The sequence below is a fragment of the Thermobia domestica genome, chromosome 3, assembly GCF_964235325.1.
Source record: "Thermobia domestica chromosome 3, izTheDome1.hap1.1, whole genome shotgun sequence".
In the NCBI taxonomy this organism is placed as follows: Eukaryota; Metazoa; Arthropoda; class Insecta; order Zygentoma; family Lepismatidae; genus Thermobia; species Thermobia domestica.
The window spans coordinates 91,012,911-91,034,124 of record NC_137456.1 but is presented as its reverse complement, the minus strand read 5'-3'; the positions used below and the strand labels follow the sequence as shown (position 1 = coordinate 91,034,124).

The 21,214-nt window shown below is 37.1% G+C and overlaps 1 protein-coding gene across 1 annotated transcript in view; it reads right to left on the bottom strand.

The window, feature by feature from the left end:
• The window catches only part of LOC145681868 (uncharacterized), a 197,819-nt gene that overhangs the window by 136,236 nt on the left and 40,369 nt on the right, over positions 1-21,214 (bottom strand). Inside the window, exons 2-4 of the mRNA XM_081753474.1 lie at positions 20,946-21,056; positions 15,845-16,042; positions 8,962-9,112 (exon numbers count right to left, since the gene is read on the bottom strand). Coding sequence (XP_081609600.1) covers positions 8,962-9,112; positions 15,845-16,042; positions 20,946-21,034 — 438 coding nt within the window. The 5' untranslated portion in view covers positions 21,035-21,056. The remainder of the gene's footprint in view (positions 1-8,961; positions 9,113-15,844; positions 16,043-20,945; positions 21,057-21,214) is intronic.

Here is a 21,214-nt window from a genome sequence, read left to right as displayed (position 1 = left end):
CTCATCAAAGGGAATAAATTAGGTCAAAAAATCCGAAATTTGCTTTTTGGCAATTTTTTACCCATAAAAGGGAAGGAGATAGACCCCAATACTGATAGATGTACGTACTATCGTCCTAGGCTACCATACCAAATGTTTAGATTTGGCAATTTCCAAAATTTAGGGGGTGGGCCAAGGTACCCCTGCCAAAATCTAGAGGGGTGATTCTAAGTACCCCTAAGTCATTGACCCTGGGCCAAGGTCATTGACCTTTGACCTATGACGTCACAAAAAAATTTGCTGACTCGGGTCGCTATAGAGGGGCCCCTACTACTCCTACCCCTGTAGTGAAACTATAACCTAAGGTATGCTCACGCCGGAAGTAAAAAAATCGTACTATTGATATCACAAACAGAACATACCCCATGTAAGCAGATTCCACCTCCAATATCACTGCAGTAGTGATGGGCTTGTTCCGGTTCAATCACTTCCTTCACTACAGTACTGCCCTAGATTTACCAAACTTGTCACATTTAAGGAGAAAATTAAAGAACAAAACCTTCCATATCACTTCTTTAAACTCTTATCGGTTTTAAAATGTTACACGTCTTTCATTATTTTATGAAAAATAAGAAGGTAAGAAACCTGAATAGTACTCACTCCGAGATGAAAACCTTGTTTTGGGCTTCTTTTGTAACTATCAGCTACACCGCATGAACTCCGCCGAATTAACCGTTACTTCTCTCTATACGTTCAGGTTTTCAAGCCAAAGGACCTTGATTCGAGTATTAGGAAAAGAGTTTCTTCGTTCTGTTTTTATACTTTTGTATACGAAATATTAATTCCAGAAGCTAATATATGCTTTCCAGAAAATATAGACACTATGTTTAAGCCAAGAAATGCAAAAATAAATTATACGTTGTTAAGAAATTTGAAAGGAGACAGTATTTCTGTCAGCGATTTTCCTGGCGAGTTTCTTCGTTGTTACGTAGTATGAACATTTTCCAACATAAAATAAACTTGTACCTAGGTAGATATGAAATGTATGTGTGTGGGTGGGTGTCTTTGTGTATGTTTCTATGTTTCTATGTCTGTATACGAAAGACATACTATCAGAAAGTAACAGCCAAATTATGGTTTTAGCATATAATTTACTCGATCGAGTTTTTATCTATGAATCTCTACTTGAACGTAACTAATTCGAGACATTTCTGAAGTGGTTGATCATCAGTGATGAAGTGTATAACCTACAACAATGTGCGGAAGCGAACGTGGTCCAAATGAAGAGAAACTCCACAGTTTGTGGCAAAATCCATATTAACGTCCAGGAAAGTTATACTGTGCGTTCGGTGGGATTGAAAGGTTAACGTGCATCACGATCTTCTGTCGCCGGGCAAAATAACATTCTCGTACCTTTACTGTTGATAATTACCTTTACTGCACGTAGCAAATTTGAAAGAAATGGCCGGAACTTGTCAAGAGAAAGGATGTCGTATTTCACGCTCACAGACCTCATATGTCTTTAACGACCAACAGAAATTGTGAATTGCTGGGACGTTTCAGCATTAATCCTGTAATCGGGCAACACACAATCAGATTATCTTCTATTTGCAGCTCTGCTAAGTTCACTGAATGATGTTAAGTTAGCTTGGAACGAATCTGGTAAAAATCACGGATCACAATTTTCAATAGAGCCAACAATAGTTATGTAGCTACACATTTATGTGTTGCCGAAACAATGGCACAAGGTCATCGAACAAAATGTTGTATATATTGTTTCATGGTGCTATTTTTAAATAAGATAAATGTCTCCTCAACTATGATCTCCAAATGGTCAATACTTTATTTTTGACAGCCTATAGTACCAAACTCTAACTTACTTATAGATGATATTGCTCTTATTTTCTACGACTACTGTGCCTATTTGAGTACACAACTCAACGTGGAATCTGAATCACCTGAGCTCATACCGAGAACGAACCTTCGTGTCTGGCGCTCGAGAGGATGAAATAAAACAATGAAAATACGTAATACCCTATTTTCAGCTTTGATATTCTACATATCTAATCGATTTTGAAAAGGAAAAAGTTGAGAAAGGGATCATTCAAAGAAATGTTTGCATTCTTCGGATAGGTTAGAAGCAAAGAAAATGATCTACTTCAGAATTTAAATATACAAACACATGTATAATAAACAATTCGCCTAAATCACTCGACTGTTCCGTGACTACTTCACATTTGTTTCGTGTAAAGTAGTTTTCTGTTCAACACTAGGATTTGTTTATAATCACATACGACTGAGTATGCGGTCAATAATTAGAAATCATGGCTCTTGCAAAGTATAAATGTAATTTTTCCTCGCAAGTCATATTTTCCTTTGCGCCACAATAAATGGCGCAAAACAAGTTGAAACTGTGAAATTGTAGATTTGGAATGGAAGTAATAATATTAAAGCAATTATAGAATTACAATAACAATTACATGAATAATAAAATTTGATGAAGAACATGAATTATTTCGATTAATGATCGTCTCTTCACACATGCTTTTGTAGCTCGTGGAATTTTCATGTAACGTTTTTAAGTAGCTAACGGCTTAGGTTATTGGTTAAAGTATCACAATTCTATCGAGGTAATGCAGGTTCGAACTCCTGCAGGTCCGAACATATTAAGATGCTTAAATTTTAATTTCAATCCATAGTCAGTGTTATAAACAAGATATTCTCAGTGCGATTGTTTTGCGGAATCACTGTTGTTGAGTTTGCACAATTGTTATTGGTTGAAGAGGTCGAGAAGGAAGTATGAATGGTCTTGGGCATTACTTTACGAGGAGGCAAGAACATACAGTTCATTGATTGGATCCATTAGTTATAACCTAACAAAATCCATAATTAAAGTGATTATTTTGATTTGATGTAAAATATAGAAACTAAAAATGTGAAATACAAAGAAAGGCATTTGCTATTAGAAGAGGTGCATACAAAGTATTAAAACTTTCTGGGGAAGAAAGATAAAAATGAATTCATATTGCATTTAATGAAATAACAGAAAGTGTGCTTGTGTGGTAGACAGAAGTGGGAGAACGGTAATTAAAATCGGTATATATTATTCAATCATACTAATTTAGAGTATATATACAAACTTACACTGCACGCCAGTAGCGTGGACAAAAGACTGACGCTCTCAAGCCTACCCGTCTTACGTAAGTATTAGTAATAACATTTAGTAGATTCTGCTAACATGCAATATATTCCATTTGTTACTCCCTATAACGCGACTTTCCTGATTTTACCATAAGTATTCTATATCCACGTTTTAAAAAAATTACTTCCCAGAAACTCTCTTTAACCCTTACATAAGATTGTTTTTGGGGAGAGAGAGTTCAAGTTTTAAAAAGAAATTATTGAGCTTCTGCTTAACACAAATGTTAGATCACGCGATTCCGTAGTGCGTGGTCCCTGGTTCTACTCCCGGTTGTATCACTAATTTTTTCTGGTGTTTACCTATCATCATGAAGGGCTGCGATGACCCAGCAGCAGAGCGTTCTCCTCTATTACATGGCTTCCCGGTTCGATCCCAGATCGCGTCAAGTGAACTTTATAGACAACACCCACAATTGCATCGGTTCTCTCCGGTTCTCCTGTTTCTTCCCACTTTTTGAATTCCAGCATTATTATAATCGTCTCCTTTGGACCCCAAGGCATAATAGTAAGAGAAACAGATTTTATTTCATGTATTCATCTTAAGGCAATGGAAAAGTTACTTGAATTTTAGGTAACGAACATTTCAGAGCCTATGTGTTGCATACACAGCATCCAGTTCAACGCTATACATCTGGCTAGCCCTTCATGAATTGTAACTGAAGGCAGTTTAGAAGTTCTTTATCTGTTAACTAATTTCATCAGTATTTCAAATTCGTATGAGTACATGAAAGTATGGCCGGCCGTGCCGTGCCGTGAACATTTCAGCTGATGATGAATGATAAGTGTATCAGCTGATAATGTTTGTGAGCTTCTTCGACATGGCAGTTTGTTATCCCCATAATTATTTTCTCGTTCCGCCGCTGATGTACACGTTTCAATTAATACTTTTCAAAATGTCATTTAATATTATTTTAGTTATATTTTGATATGGGAGGATTAAGTTATCAGCCATCTACATATTTTATTGTTTGATCCCATCTTAAATAGTTTTGTGTATTTAGCAGAAAACGACTTAAATTGTCTACTATATACACGACTGCTTTCATCAAATTTGATTTTGTTCATTCTATTATTTTCCTGAAAACCTGGATTTGAAAGAAATCTCACGTAAAATCAGTACCTCTGGCAGCTCTGCCATGAAACGGACGTCACTTGTAAACAAGAAAATTAGTTCATAACTTTGCCGCATGCACAGAGACATCAAACGAGTAATATTTAAGGTATAAAATATGATAATGATCATCTATTATATACGTAAAATCAAATATTCTTTCTATCTGGTAACATCATGCAATAACTACTAAATTAGATATACTTGGTATGATTACCAACCTCAGGCCTCCCAAAGATCATATTGTATTAACCTTCCTACCCTAAAAAATGCACACCCTAAAACGGGACAGAGAGTTCATGATTGATGTATATTAAATTGAGTATGGGAAGACGAAACTTGGTTATGAACTCGTCATTAGAAATAAACGAGCCCATGTCTCAGCATGAAATTTTTCGTTTTAATAAGGGAAAGATATATATATATATATATATATATATATATATATATATACAAATGGACGAAGATATGTGTGTATGTTACAGCACAACCTTGAATGTTTGGAGCAATTTCAACCAAATTTGATACGCATGTAATTTACAATCTGAAAGTATACTGTAGGAGTTGGAAGGAGAGCACGTTTAAAAATAATAGAAGGTGATCGATATTAATATTGAATTCATATTTTCAGGAGTTTGCTGAGATGATTTGCGACACACCTCATGATTTTAGAACGTCAGTTTAAGCAAAGACACCTTTAGCATCCCGGGCTGACAAGAGGACACGTGAAAAGAAATTTAGAAAACCTCCTATATTAGTGTCGAACCCACAATTTTGGGGTTGATAAGAGATTGGTGACACTAACGTGAGCATTTAAGACCAAGTTTAGGCTAGAAGGGTCATCACAGATGGCCAGAGAGTTGGTGGGTTTCATGTATATCTTTATTTCCGATATTCACGGAAATATCAAGGCGTTGATCATTTAACTCATTTCATTATTTTTAAAGAAGTAATGTCAAAGGTTCTTCACTATTAATTCCACAGCGCATTGCCCGGAAATTGACAAGGGCAATAGGGTGGATCGTAAAAACATTTTTACGAAATTGATTTTGCGGTAGGGCTATTTTTCTGTGTCTTTACCTGAATGTTACGTAAACAAAATCTTAAGTCAATTGCTGACGTCCTTCAGGTGACGACTTGGCTCTCATTTTTTTTTTAAATAATTGATAATTTGTTTTGTAGCTTTTTCACATTTTTTTTTAAAAAAAATAAAAATTGTAATATTGGTTTAGCAGTAGGAATATTTGTTTTTGTTTCCTTCCTCCCTTAGCACATATTAAACATCCAGTTCGATAGGCCATATCGTTCAGGTAATGACTTGGCTAAAAACGTGTTAAAATTTGAGAAAATTCGATAATATACCAAAAATTCATGTAAATGATTTCCTCTTGTTTTCTTGTACATATTTAGAAATAAGCCAGAACTCACCACTAGAAGGTGGCTGCAAGGAGAGTTCTGACTGCCCACCTGCTTGCCTTTATCAAGCTGGTAGGTCACTGTTTACAAGTGTCTAGTGTCTACTGCTGATTAGCCTTGTAATCAGACTTTGATGAGAAGTTTCGCATGTGCTGCCTTTATTTTAAAGTAGCCGGAACGAACTTGTGTCGTGCCTGCGGTCCACACAGAGAAAATGCCTCCTCAGTCACTAATTTTATCATTCTCTCCACGTTCTGTGTGTGACAAGGAAAATACTTCATGTCGTCAAATGCACTGCTGCAGTTTTAATATTCTCCCTTATCTCCTTCAAGCTCAAATGTTTGGTAAGAATGGACTGTGTTAAATTTACTGTTGACCAATTAACCATATCAACGTAGGACGTGGCGTCTAAGTTCATATTCTTTGGGACTTCAAATTCTCGAACAGTTGTTGCAGCGCTACATGTTCGAGTCTTCAAAATTCTTCGCTTCTCCAATCGTCGCTTGTCAGCTTCGTCGTCACTAATCAAAGCAAGTTCGAAGTTTTCCGAATGACTGAAGTGTGCATTATTACTTATAACTGGATCGGTTATTTCTTTCCTTGAGTTGACCATTGCTCGAGATAGTGAAATTAGTGTCCAGAGGTGTCGTGATCCGTCTGTGCAAGATGGTTTTCTTTTAATGGAAAACCACGTGGGAGCATAAACTTTCCTAATGTAGAGAGCTAGGGACGTGATATTGTCCTTGTTTATATCGATGTCGTCTGCGGCTAAGCAAAGGTGCAGGAATCGGGCGGCTGTTGTCAAACACCAGTCTTTGTGTATCTTTCCATTTTTTTTTTCTTTCTAGGTCTGTAGAATGCTGTCCTGTTGAGATTGGTCTGCAAATGCTGAGTAGGTACTGTTGGTAGTGCTCAAGTTGTCCAGATCTTGAAACTCGTCTATCCAATCAACTACAGTTTACTATTATTTTTTTAACATTTAGACTATAGCAGGATTCCAGTAATTTTCTAGTAGGTCCAGAATATGTACTTGGAGTGGTGCTATACCCATCCAAGCTTTCAAACAGATGTCTAAGGGACAACTGATTGGCGCGTAGCATACAAACAAATCTCTGTAGTGCTCTTCCCAGAGTATGTTACAAGTGGGCAAAAGTTCCATTTTTACGCCCTGTATTCTACACACTAGTTGACAGTGATCTACAACCTTGATAAACGCACGCGAGTGGGCGGCCGGAACTTGCTTTGCAGCCTCCTCCTCGTGGTGAGTTCTGGGCTATTTCTAAATATGCTACAGTTTAGAAACAAGCAAAGAGCTGCAAAATTATTTCCTTCTTGAAAATTTAATGCCAAAAAATATTAAAACGACAAATTCAAAACAAACAAACAAATGAATATTATGATTTGCATAAGCTTTGCGTACACTTTAACCTTTAACTTTATTACATCACTTCCTTCCTTCCTGCCAGTGAATTATTGGTGGTTTCTCATGCGTGATGCAGGCATTGATACTTTAAAAAAACCTTTTCACTGTCTTGTTTTGTAATTGTTACCGTAAAACAAGAGGAAAACATTGACATGAATTTTTGGCATATTATTGATTTTCTCAAATGTTAACACGTTTAACCATATTTTTAGAGTCAAGTCGTAACCTGAACGATGTGACCTATCGAACTGAATTTTGTGTACGTGCTAAGGGAGCAAGAAAACAAAAACAAATATTCCTACTGCTAAACTAATATCATATTTTTATTTTTAAAAAAAGTGTGAAAAAGTGAAAATTGAGAATTATTACTTCTTTTAAAAACATGAGAGCCAAGTCGTCACCTGAAGGATGTCAGCAATCGACTTAAGATTTTCTTTACATGATATTGAGGTAAAGACACAAAAATATCCCTACCGCAAAATCAATTTCAAGATAAGTGTTTTTTCGATCCACCTTGACGGCCAACATCGAAAGGGTTTCTCTATGTTATTTACTTTAATTATTACGTTACTGTTAAAGAAGGCGTCTGAACGGAAATGCCGAAGGCGTTGCTGTTAACCTTATCCTTCCAGTGCATGTCAGCTAGCCTTAGAATCGACAGTGGCAACAATGCTTTTGGCGTTCCTCTTCGTTATTTAATCCACACAATCCTTTACTTTCAACGAAGGCAAGGGGACAGCAACACCGAAGACATGAGGAGCAAGGCTTGCAGTGACATTACTGATTTTTATCATTATATTTTCATTGAAATGCGTATCCTAAGGAAGGAAGAAATCCATATACTTTCCATATACTTACCCTCCTCCTGAAAAGGCAGAACATTTCAGCTAGTAGACTTATACAATGTATGGCATTATTTTTGTTGCTTTTAAGTGTTATCATAAACGTCCCCTTTAGTCCCCTTTAGTTAGGTATAATCTAAAACTGACAGATTCCATTTCATGTTTTCATCGTAAGACAATGGAAAAACCTACTTTAATTAAAAGGTAGTGAACTGATGTCCTGAAAGTCAGAAATAATGAAACTTGAGAGCCTATGGACTGAACACGCATCGTCCGCTTGAACATGCAACATCCGGCTAGCCATAGCCCTTCATGGATTGTAGCGGAAGGCAGTTGAATAGTTCTTTATCTGTTAACTAATTTTATCAGTATTTCATTTCGGATAAAACTGAGAAGAATGTGACTTGTTTGTTATCCAGCTTCCCTGATATCACACTTATCTCTCTCTATACTGAAATAATATACTTAATGTGATGTGGCAAAGCACGTGAAAGTATGGATGCTGACCATGTCGTGAACATTTCAGCTGATGAATGATCAGTGCATCAGCTGATAATGTATGTGAGCTACTTCGACATGACGGTTTATTAGCCCCATAATTATTTCCTCGATCCGCCACTCATATCTACGTATGAAATTAATGTTCTTTAAAATATTTTTAAGTGATCCGTTCTTTCTTAATCTCAATTGGAATTTTATATCAAATACTGACCGCGGTCTTAGTCATCTATACCACTGAGTTCTGTCATAAAAAATATTTTGTAAACAATACTTTTAATGTAGAAGTTGATTTTAAGTGATGAATGATAATGTAAGAATGATGAATCCCTCTTGTCCCTTGAAGTGCTTATAAGATAATAATTGTTATGGAATCAAAGTAGTTTGGTAATTATCATAAGACATTACTGTTATTAAATACGTCAATCAGTTATTGGTTTCGTGTTAATAAAACCTACTGTATATGAAACTACGTATGTTTTCTTACTTACCTGGTGTAGGAATTCAGTGAGATTTAATTCTGTTAGATGTTCATCGTTTTCATATTGAATAATGCTCTCCATGTTAGATTCTTTCAAATTAGCAATAGTTGACGCAAAAGATTTGTAATATTTCTTTCTTTGGCCGTAGTCGCTTATCAACCTTAAAAATTAATTTAATTACGAAATTTAATTTTTTTAAAAAAATAAAATAGTTTACAAGTTATAGCAAAATATTGACTAAGAATCATTATGTATTTGAATTTGGGTCGAGTAACCTATCAATAATACCAAAATAATTATGGAGATCTGTATGTTTCTACTTTACTTAAATTCACGTCGTGTGTTTCAGTATCTTCATATCTTCAAAGGATTTATGAGTAACTCATCATAAGTTCCATTTTACAGATAAAGCGCCATTTACGTCATTTGTGCAATAATTAAATTTTCAAAAGAAAATTCAGGGTTTGTAGTTGGACACAGTTCTAAAAGAAAAACATGTACTCAAACGTTATCTTCTATTCAATACTAAAACGTTTTGAACACAATCCTACTTACATTAGAAAATATTTTTTCGTAGTTTTAGTTCTAGTTTTACAAACTATACTATGCAAAGTATTACAAATCGGATCCGTGGACAGGTATTACAGTAAAACCGGTAATATATATATATCGAAAGGTGCTTTATTAATCAATTCAGCAACCTAAGAATAGGCTCCATCTCATAGGTTAACTTTTAATTGAAATCAGAAGTAGAAATTAATAATTTCTTGTTTCAATATGCACATTTTAAGATATACTGACTTTTGTTCTTGGAACTGATTCATTGTCTATAGAAAAGATATCGTTTTAACCCGCAAATTTTTACTAAAGCCAGAGGTGAAAGAAATCTACTACTACTTTCGGTTTTTAATATAAATCTCTAGAGATCAGATGTATTAAGTAATACTGGAAAGCGGTTTTCTACATTAAGCACTTTGAGCATTAGAATAATATGTTTCATCTTAAGCACTGTTGTCATCTTAAATTTTATAAAGTGAAAACCGTAACAGATAGCGAGAATCGGGGTTTGGAATCGAGTCGTCTCTCAAAAATAAGTCGTGCTACCTCTCTTAACTTCCTATTTAAACCGGAAGTAGTAGAAATGAGCCATTTTTTGTTTTAAGATTGATCCCCATAGAGCAAATAGAGTAATAGGTAAATGAGAAGATTTTAAGGTGAATTTAGCAGCGCAAAAATGTGTTCTATCTCCGAATTTCTAGAAATCTACTAACACTTTCGATTTGAATATTAATTTTCATAAAGCTAAAACGGTACCAGATAACAAAAGAATTGGCTTTTCGAAATAGTCCTAACAATAAATTCCTCACCCTATTACAACATTGTTCCCTTATTACAATTAGAGATCATAGATCTATGTCTAGTTGACTTCGCACAGTTTGAAAGCTTACAGTTTCAGAAAGATATTGTAAATTCACAATATGATACGAAACAAAATTGTGTGATAATTTAATTCAAAGTTGGGCAAATCAAAGCAAACGTTATAGATACAATAGTGATAATAACCGTCCTCAATTGATTTTGTTATCAAATGATATGCTCAGTATTCAGTCTTTAGTTAGTCACCTTCATAAGCATAACAAGTAACTGAGCAATGGAACCATATTTGACTGAATACTTTGAATAAAGTAATGCAAATTAAGAGCAGTGTAACAAAATATCTATCAACGCATTCCTTCGGCTCTTGTAGCATTGAGTAGCAGTTGGAAGAGCGTCTGAAAAGGAGATTTTCAAAGCGTATGCAGTTGCAATTTCGATATTAGTTCCTTGCATTAAAGAAGACATATACCTGACATAATATTAGTACATATTACCTGTAGAGTTATGATATTGGTAGTTAGTCAATATTATATTCTTAAACTAATATTTGTGGACAGTCGAACATGGAATAATATATTAAGAATTACTATTTTTAAATTTAAGGACGAAGCACCCCGGAACAAGTACTCCCCTTTGCTCAAATAAGTAAATGCACTGCTGTTTATGAGTCTTCTATTCCTACAGCGTCAAATGTTGGAGAATATGATAATTAAATTTGGTAAGCCATGGGTTTGTGAAGAAAGGTAATGAAAGTCAGAAATGCATAACGTAAGAGGGCAAAAGTCCTAAATGGACGAATAATGCACAGTTTAAATAATTTACGATAACATAAGAGAAATGCGAAAGAGCTTATGAAAGAAAGAAAAATATTAATAGATGATTCAAAGTGCGTACATTGACTGTGATTGCAGTAAAGACATCAATGAATTACTTAGGACGAAGTGGCCGTGGTCTAAGGGATAAGATAGCCGACTTGGTATCTTGAGGGCTATAATTTGAAAATACTGAAAGCGTTTCTTCATTTTTCTTATTTTGATGATTCCACATTGGCCAAACATTTTAATAATTCATTCTAATCTAAGGTAGAAAACGTCATTGTCGTTAACATGAAAACTAAGTTTGTAATGATCATAGAAAGTGAGAAAAGTTTTAAAATTTTTGTGAAAATTTTGTGAATTTTTTTTTAAATTTACAAAGAATGTGAAATTTATTAGAAATATACTTCTGAAAAATTATAATTATGAATTATATATTGACTAGCTTTATCTTTTTAATATGTTATACAGTTATACATTTTCATGTAATTTATTAATGTAACATAAATCTCAAATTTAACTACAAAACCTACGTATGTTTAAACTATAATGTGAGACCTTTTTGAGAAATGAGCATTATTAATGTAGCCTTTGAAACAAAAAAATAAAGGTTTTCCATCCCTGATTTAGAAGATAAAAGCACACAATTATTGCCGAGACGCATATGCAGTAACTTTATGCATGTCGCTTACTGCATATCGTCCAAAACATTCATTCTGAGAAGCAAACCCATGCTGCGTCCACATGGACGTTAAAGTAAACAGTAGTTCAACGTGGTGAAATTGTAGGTCGTGCATCCCAAGGCGAGAATACATCTCGAATTACCAGAGCACTTGATTGTGACCGACTAGCTTTTCACAACTCTTTCGAATTAAATTAGCTAAATCTTCGTCCAGATTAAGTAGACCTAGGGGTTCAACTGCAGCTCAGGGTGAAGCGTTGATAGAAGACAACAAGAATAATCCAATACGCAATAGATTCGTCTTGTGGGTCAGGACTGTAGATTACAGTTGTTTCACGAAACCATAGGGCAATGACTAAAGGCATCCTGCATAAAAACTGTTGTCCTCTTAAATATACCCTTCTCACAGAGGTGCGCAAGGCAAGACCATTAGAATGGGCGAAGTGGAACATTGACTCTCACATGCATACTACGATCAAACTACATAGACTGATGAAAGGATATTACTGTCCAATTAATGATGAAGACTTATTATCTATATATGACAAGGAACAAGATATGTCTCAATATGGAGTGCAGTCAATGCAATACGGATGAAACGTGGCATATTTCTAGGGCTACAGAACGTCCACTGGCCCAGCTGAACTGATTTTAGTGCCAGTGCATACGTCCAGTCAATCCAGGTGTGTATAGAAGAGTAGCCAAAACCCATCTACATAAACTGAGTTCCACGGTCTCCTTATCTTAACCCAATGAAATATCTATGTTGTTTAATGGTGCAAGAATGTGAAAAGTCGAGAGGATAGGAACTACATAATTCTAGAAGACCCAATTCTAGAAGTATGGCAGTACTATTGCAATAACCCTAGCCACTTTTCTTCAATCATGTGATTTATATTCATTTAAAATATTCCCTTCAGTCCATCTTAAATGAACATACTTATAGAGACTAACACAAGTCCCAGGAATCATGTTGTAACATTCCAAACTTCCTCAGGTGTCTCTTCAGAGAAATGTATTTTCACTACCTTATATGAGCGACAATAACATGAATATTACATGTATCAAAAACATAATTAGTATGTTGGGAACAGACGTATGAAATGGATTAAAAAGAAATTAAAGGTTAAAATGTTGCGTATTTCACGAAGATGATATAACCATTTAGTGGGTGTATTATCATCAAGCCAATACGCGAACGCAGCAGGTGTAACATAGAACGTGTCGGACTTACACGCATACGTTCCTTTTTATCCCATCTACGAGTTCATTTTTGTAAACTTTCTGCGTTTTCTGCAAAATGAGACATCAAAATTGTAAAATATATGGAACAATATGCGACTTTCATCACAGTAAATTAAATCGTAAATATTGCTTAAGAATTTAAGCGCATCTATTACTTAACTTCTGGCTCTATGTGATTGCGAAACTTAAATCTTTGGTAGCTTGATTCATTGTTACTCACTACAAAGTGTGCCTAAGAAAAACTTCATCTTTCTTCAATAATTGAAAAGTTAGAGCTTTCTGAAAACTAAAATTTAAAAACTGAATATTTTCCTTGTTTAAAGTTATTTTCTTCAAAAACAAAGGAAGAACTAAATAATTACATTTTTATCACACGTAATTCAGCACAACTTAAAGTAAGGGGCGTGTTGTGTCCGTGGTGTAAATTCTTACTACGTTGGTCTACGAACATAATTAATGGTTAAATTCTTTGATGCTAGTGGCCTATTGGTCCACGCTGTTGCATGCATGGGGAGCATGCCCCCGACCGTTCGGTCTATTTGATGGACGGGTTCCGCGAGAACGTAACGCACCCCGCCCGTAGTTCCTCTATACGATATGGTATGCGCGTGCACATGGTGCTCCGTCAGAATTTGTCCCCTAATTCTGACTCGCCTAAGCGATGTAACCCCCATTCTCTGAGGGACGGGGATACGCCCACTGCGCGGCCAGACCGAAGTCCTGAGTGCCTACCAGTTGACTTACTGATTGAGGCAAACTCCTAGCGAGTCAGGCTTACCATGCTCTGCACGCATAGCACCAGAGCGTTATATGGCAAGCTCGCCTCCTGCCCGTGTTCACCGTTACCCAGATTCCTGGGATTGGTTCCCACAAACAACCGAATCCCACGGTATGACTACAGCCCGGCAGAAGTACAACCCAATTCCGGGGCCCCAGGCAATGCCCGAGGGGGCTTGTTCAATCCCGGCCCTGCCTACCTCTATCGTTCAACTGACAACCGCCTTGTCGTGTAGAGATACCACACACACGTCGAGATACTCCCGTATCTCATCCCGGACCCAATGGTACGTGTTAAGTCACCATTTGAGTTTGGTGCCGGCCCATATCCTCCAGAGTTTCCTCCCTTTAGCAAGATCAGAACCGTTACCCCGATTCCTGGGATTGGCCCCTCCCGCACCTCCGTTTGGTCCCCCCACAGGCAGGAATCCGACCCCCCCCCCGTAGGGTCATCCAAGCAATACGGGACTACCTCTAATTACGGTAGAGGTACACTGTACATTACCAGAGCCAATGACTGATGTAGACCGTTTGCTCAAAGGCAGACATTGCATTTGGGAGCCGTGTCTCCACTGGTGGGCCCGCCCAAACAAGACGGAGCTACCTATCTTTAATGTGTTTAGGTGCCACGTACATATTCTAGCTAAGCTACTTGTCCAAATCTCAATGGTACGTGTAAGCCACCATTAGAAGGGACACCCATACCCTTCCTTCGGTAGGGCCGTTCAAACAATACGGAACTACCTCTTCTTACATGAGAGGTCAACCGTACATTACCAGACCCAATGGCTGATGTAGACTGTCTACCTTTAAAGACAATGGCCATTTGGGAGCGGCGGCTCCCCTGGTAGGGTCGTGGCTCCTGCACCCAGCTCACACTACCGGGACGAAGGAGTGACCCACTTCCTCAGGTACGAGTATGCATTAGGATACTAGGTATCCCATCCCGGAGCGAAGAGAACGCATTACACTCTCTTTGATGGCAGTACCTACATCATCCGGTAGGGCGCTGGATCCGCCCACACTCTTGGACACACTAGCTACCCACTCCTTTTATCGTGTTGGGGTACCACGCAGCCTTATCTCCCGGACCCAAGGGCAGGCCTAGTTGCCCATTTCGGGGGATACCAGAAGGCTCACCCCCGCCTATAGGTATGGCAGCCGAGGCTATCTACTCCACTGAGGACGTGATGGGGTCACACGTACTCTCCCGGATCCAGACCCGCATAACATCATTTTACAGCTACAAATGTCTCTATTGATGAAGCTGATGTCCATAGACTGAAATCCCTGGAATCACCTCTGACACTTCTGCACATCCACGTAACCCTGACCATATACGGCTTTGATGTTTCATGTCACTGTCCCGGCAGAATATCTCTGATTAAATTCATACAGTATGGTATGCTGTATGTGGTGCTCCAACACTGCCATAATCAAATATAATCCAAAATGTAAAGTTGTCCGTTCTCCTGCGCACTGCAACACAACGAAGTGCACTATATGACACAACTATGGCCGGTACTGTCTATTCACGATTCGATCACGAGATGTAGTCATTGCAGTCACTGCAGTCATCGAGAAGATATTATATATATAGAATGAATTTATATATTCAGTAAGGGTGTACAATATATTCAAACTAAATTTTTGATAGTTATGTGCCTGTTTCAAACTTGTGCTGGAGTGCTTTTATCACTACTTGTACTCCCAAAATTTAAAAAGTTGTGCGTTGAGAAATACGTCAATCCGTACTACTTCCTTTAGTGCTGCAAAGATTAAAAATCACTATGCTTTCACAAGTGCTTGTGTATATTTACAATAGTATGTATGTCACAGAATATCCATACATAATGTGGGATTAACGCATTTAAGTGGTCCTGGCCCTATGTTCCAGTGATAGTTACTTGCTTCTCTGTGTTAAAGAAACGAAGTCCTGAAAGTATGTAGCAACAAGGCAATATTCATTTCTATTGAACATGATTTGAACACCTACCTTTTAAGAATACCATTTATTCCTCTTGGTAGAATATCTTTTTTATACACGGCAATGGCAGGTTGAGGAATTTTCCATTCGTTATAATTCCTCTCGATTATTAAGACAATTGGATTTTCTTGAAACTTATGCCATGATTGTAAGATAAGGAAACATGTACTGGCAACGCAAATTGAAAACAAAATACTCCACAGTATCCTATTGAGAAACAAATATATCTTAATACATGACAAGAAAAATATAAACAACTTTACTCAGTAATTATAATGAACTTTGAAAAACATTGGGCAGTTCAATTTCTACTATAAGATAACAAGAAGTGTAACTCAATCACTGCCGTATCCCTATGTATATTTGTCCGATTGCACCTCATATTCAAAAAATGTAGTCTTACATATGTCTTGCCTACATTGGGTTGGGTGACAAAAGGAAGACGTGATAAAGTTAAGATACAGACATGGATTGTTCACTATATATACCAACTATGATCTTATTCCTTCATATATTATGAAAAAAATTGTATTTCCCCAACTGAATAAATGCCAAGTTATTCATAAATGATTCATTATCTTAAAAATAAAGGTACATATGACTATTGCACAAATCTAATGCAACCATTCGATTGTCTGATTGAACATGAAAATAAATGTTGATTTAGGCTATTATGGACCTTAGGAAGCGGAGATAGGGAAGAGGAAACTGAATGTCACCGAAATGAAAGAAAGTCAGTAATGACAGTGAAACTGATATCTTGCAAAGAGTGAAAGTAAACAGACCAAAATTAATCTACCAACCAGAAGAAGGACAAACAATTTAATATAACCTGTATGGAATGATGTACTAAACGGAAATAGTGAAGGGAACCGAAACAATGATATTCAATGGTAAAGATTCCATTGTGTGTAACATATGACTGAAAAATAGGACCCGCGTAGTCGGCACAGAAGCAGTTGACGTGAGTACTGAGGTGTATTGTAAAGTGCCATGTTATAGACCACAGTGGAAAAAAGTGGAGGGGGCATGCGCTTATAGAAAGCGCTAGCAGAGCGTAGGGTATAAAGACAAAAGATGGAACCAATTGTAGTAGTCGTGGTGGTAGGAGAAGTGCGTACGAGATTGCTCTTTCTGTGTGAACATTCGATCACGAAAGCCAAGCAATGTCAATAGAAGCAAATTGCGGCTGATACTTTGAGGGCTGATATGCAAACGTGCATCATGCGTACAAAATGTGACATGCCATAGGCATGGCGCTGTTAGCGGATGCGTTCGTTATATCGCAGGAAACTCCAATGCGGGCAGAACGTTTCGTTGCAGAACAGATTAAGCCGAAGCTATATGAGAAGGGGGTTGTTCTGGATGAGTTTCACACACTAATCATGAACATCAATGACACAGAGAATGAGGACATTGAAAATGATTTTCGGTGATAATCTAACGTTACCAGGAGGAAGAATGTTGCTGTCACAGCGAAGTTCACTAGTGGTTGAACATCATGAAAGCAGTAGTTCAATCATATGCTCCATCAGCAACAAAGAAAACGTGCACAAAATTCCCGAACAGTTATTTGACCGAAACATACCAAGCAGCCCACAGGAACAGAACCTTTGCAGCTATGTCCTCCTTGATTACCAATAGACATATCGCCGCGTCTGAAAATTACTACTATTATGGCACAAAAAGTAAAAAACAAAAAAGAAAGACTGTCTTACAAAAACTTGAAACGATTCTCATATTCCTTCCAAATCCAGGCATTACTTACAACCCCGACGTAATGATGCCCTACATGAGCATTTCACCGCAATGAGACAATACTATGGAACTATTCAGGTGGGCCCAATTCGCGTCTGGGTGATAAATATTTTTAAAAATCGAATGTAATTCACACAACACCTTATTATTCACAACTCAAAAACATGGGTTAAACGCTTCAAACGAAGAAACAAAATAATTTTGCGCAACACTACACAAAAATAGTAGCGATTCGAAGTTGATGCAGCAACTGTCCAAACAACCGCTGCAAATTTTGTTAGTGAAATAAAGTATTTCATTACAGAGTACAAATTTTAAATATATAGCAGATTATAAAGCTAACCATGAAAGCTCTGTCGCTTTTTTACCCACCTACTTCGAACATCGATATGTCACCTAAGACGTACCTCGAAGATCAGAAAGATTCCCCATCAGCACCGACGACTTTCTGCCAACGTTCTAGAAAGCCATGGATTCCGTCCCGGTAGAACTTGGTGGGCCGTGAAGCGAAGAAGGTATCAAGTGCATTTTGCACCTCTACTAGCGATTATAACTGGCGTCCTCGAAGGTGATTGTACAAGGAATGGAACAGGTGATAATCGGTCGATGCAATGTCTGGAGAGTATGGCGGATGTAATAGTGTTTCACATCCAAGGTGTACAATGGTTTTCCTGGGTCATCCTAGCCACGTAGGGCTTAGCGTTGTTCTGTAATAGGAGAACCCCTTTACGATTCAGAAGTGCTGGCTCCAGGATTTTGAGTTTTTCTTGAACACGGCTCAACTGCTGATAATACATAGTTGCATTTATGTTCTGGCCAGCTGGTAGCAGTTAATGATGCACGGTGCCGCCAGGAGTCCACCAAACACACAGAATAATCTTCTTCTGACACAGTACTGGTTTTGGCTCTTTCGGAATCGGTTCAGGGGCGCTAGCTAATGATGACTGCGCCGTACAAGACCCACTTATTATCACATGTCAACACCCTGTCCAGAAATGGCTCCTTCCTCAGACAAAATAGCAAAGAAACACAGGTGTCTGCTCGCTTCGCCTTCTAACCTGGAGCCAAGTCATGTGGGACTCATTGACCCAACATGTAGTACTTTCCAAGTAGATGGAGGGGCTGTCGAATGGTTTCTCCACTCACACTGAATTGAACTCTCAGTTCCGTACATGTTTGGGTACTGTTCTCAATTGCTGCCTGAAAATCTTCATTTTGTACATGTCTTGCTCTCCCGGAACGTGATGCGTCTTCGAGGCATATTTTCCGCCCGCTGCAGCGGCGTTTGACTCCAGTTTGAATTCGTACAGCATACACACCCTTATGACGTTCTGTGGAGGTCTCCTGTTCAATTTGTCCTTATGCAAGTTTACAGTGTAACTTAACTGCCACAACCAAGTAGTATATTGGATATACCCACACCAACATCTGACACTTGCCTTCTGCAATTCAGGGTATTTGTGAAAATTGAACACAGAACTCCACAAAAAGCGAGAAAACTTTCTTGATTACATTTATATTAATGCAAACCTACTCAGATTTTATAAAGAGTTACGTTCTGGCAGAACCCTTTCCATTAAGGACAGCAAAACGATCTTTGGGGTACCACATGTTAAATAGCTACCACGACGAATTCATATGTGATTAGGCCGTATTGGAATGGATGGCTTCCAAATAAGTCGATGTTTTGGAACTCAGAGGTTACTTCCCAGCGAGCATGGACGCTGAATTCCCTAATGTGAAAGCATATGCAGGTAGGTAAGGGAATACGATCTAACGCGATTTTCAAATCTTCTGGAATTAGTCTTAGTCCGATTGTATTTTGCTTTTAGTTGACTTATGGGAAGCAAACAAGCTTCATGATTTTTACAACGAGAGAGTTCAGTTGAGATGAATTTGAGTTTAATGTCCCTTTCAACAGCGGAGCTAGATGAGACGAGACCTACTGATTAACGTCGAATCCGAAGCAGATGTGCCGGGAATCGAACCAGGGTCTCCACACCAAAGGCGCGAACGTTTTAGAACGAAAAAGTTCCTGACGGTGTTTAGTTCTACAGGGTGTCCCAAAAGTCACCGAACCCGATGTTTAGAACCGTATATCTAAAAAACTAATGAGAAGGAACGCTCTTTGCAACAGAAAGCCCTATATATTGAGAAAATTTTCAGACACAAACATGTTTCTTGCCATGCATGATTTAATAATAAACATCACAAATGCTGCCAGAGTCGGATATTTTTTTTTTTTTTTGCAAATCAATTATACTGAATCACAGAAGCCATACCCGAAAATTTTTTCAATATTTCTCAATGCTACCGAACAATCTGGATGCCCATATATTGAATTTGACAGAAAAAGTACGTTGATGAAGTCCTACAAACATTGCACACGTGTATTATTGAGCTATTCACAAAGTCCATGTTTTTACAATAATATGAACCACGCTGGCAACACTGCTGCTCTCAAGTATCACTGACAGAAGGGTTCGGAGAAAATTTCAGGTACAGAATGTATTGAATTAAACATGAAGTAGAATTAGAATTAAATATATAGTACTACGTTGTTTCTTTATGAAATGGTAGGAAAAGGTATACATATATTCATACTAATTAAGCTTGAACGGGTTTTCTATATACTATGTATAGTAAATGTGCTTACTTCCATAACAAAGCTATACCGACTACGTATGTAATATATGCGTATGTATGATTTTAGGATATGGGTGTATTAATAACAGAATTCAAAAGTCTGGTTCCTTAAGGTCTGATGTTGTGAATAGAAATATATTCCTTTGTTTTAGCACCAAAAATTTCTAAAATAGTCAATTTACATTTGCATGATCTTTTGAAAGGGAGGAAGGGAGTTGTAATACAAAATAGGTATTCCTTCAATAGTTGTTGCCTTACTTGAAGATCTCGATTTAGCATTAATAAAATAAGAGACGTTAACAGAAACTTGAAATATGAGTAAATCAGTACTTAATAGACACAAGTGTGATATTTAACGAATATTAAATATTCCCACACAGAAAAGTTCATCTGGAACAATTTGGCTCATACTTTATAAAAAAGTTATGTAGATGACAAATGTAATTTAACTAGACTAAGCAAATAGATTTGTTATAATTTAATTAAATATATACCTAGGAAGTACTATATTGTTTCTATGAAATGACAGGAAGAATTATTCATGTATTCATTCTAATAAAGCTTTAGCGAGTTTTCTATATACTACTGTATGTCTGTAGTAAATTTGCTTACTTTCATAACAAAACAATATCAAGTACGTATATAATATATATTTATAAGTAATTCAGAATATGGATATATTATTAACAGAATTCAAAACTCTTACTTTTCTCCTACGGATCTTCGTGGCCTGGCAATTTCGCCAAGACCGTGTACTGATGTTTCTAAGAATACTCGTTCCATACAACGCATCATTTTATGTTAGTGTCTTCTTAATCTGAAATATTATAAAAATAATTAGTACAGTCTATTTTGACAAGATGTCATTTTATCACTATGCTTTGAATTAATACGAAGGTATAAAAGACGGTACTGTATTCGTACCTGTATTATTGTTTATATTCGTTACATATAGTCTAAGCCCCGCAGATCGAT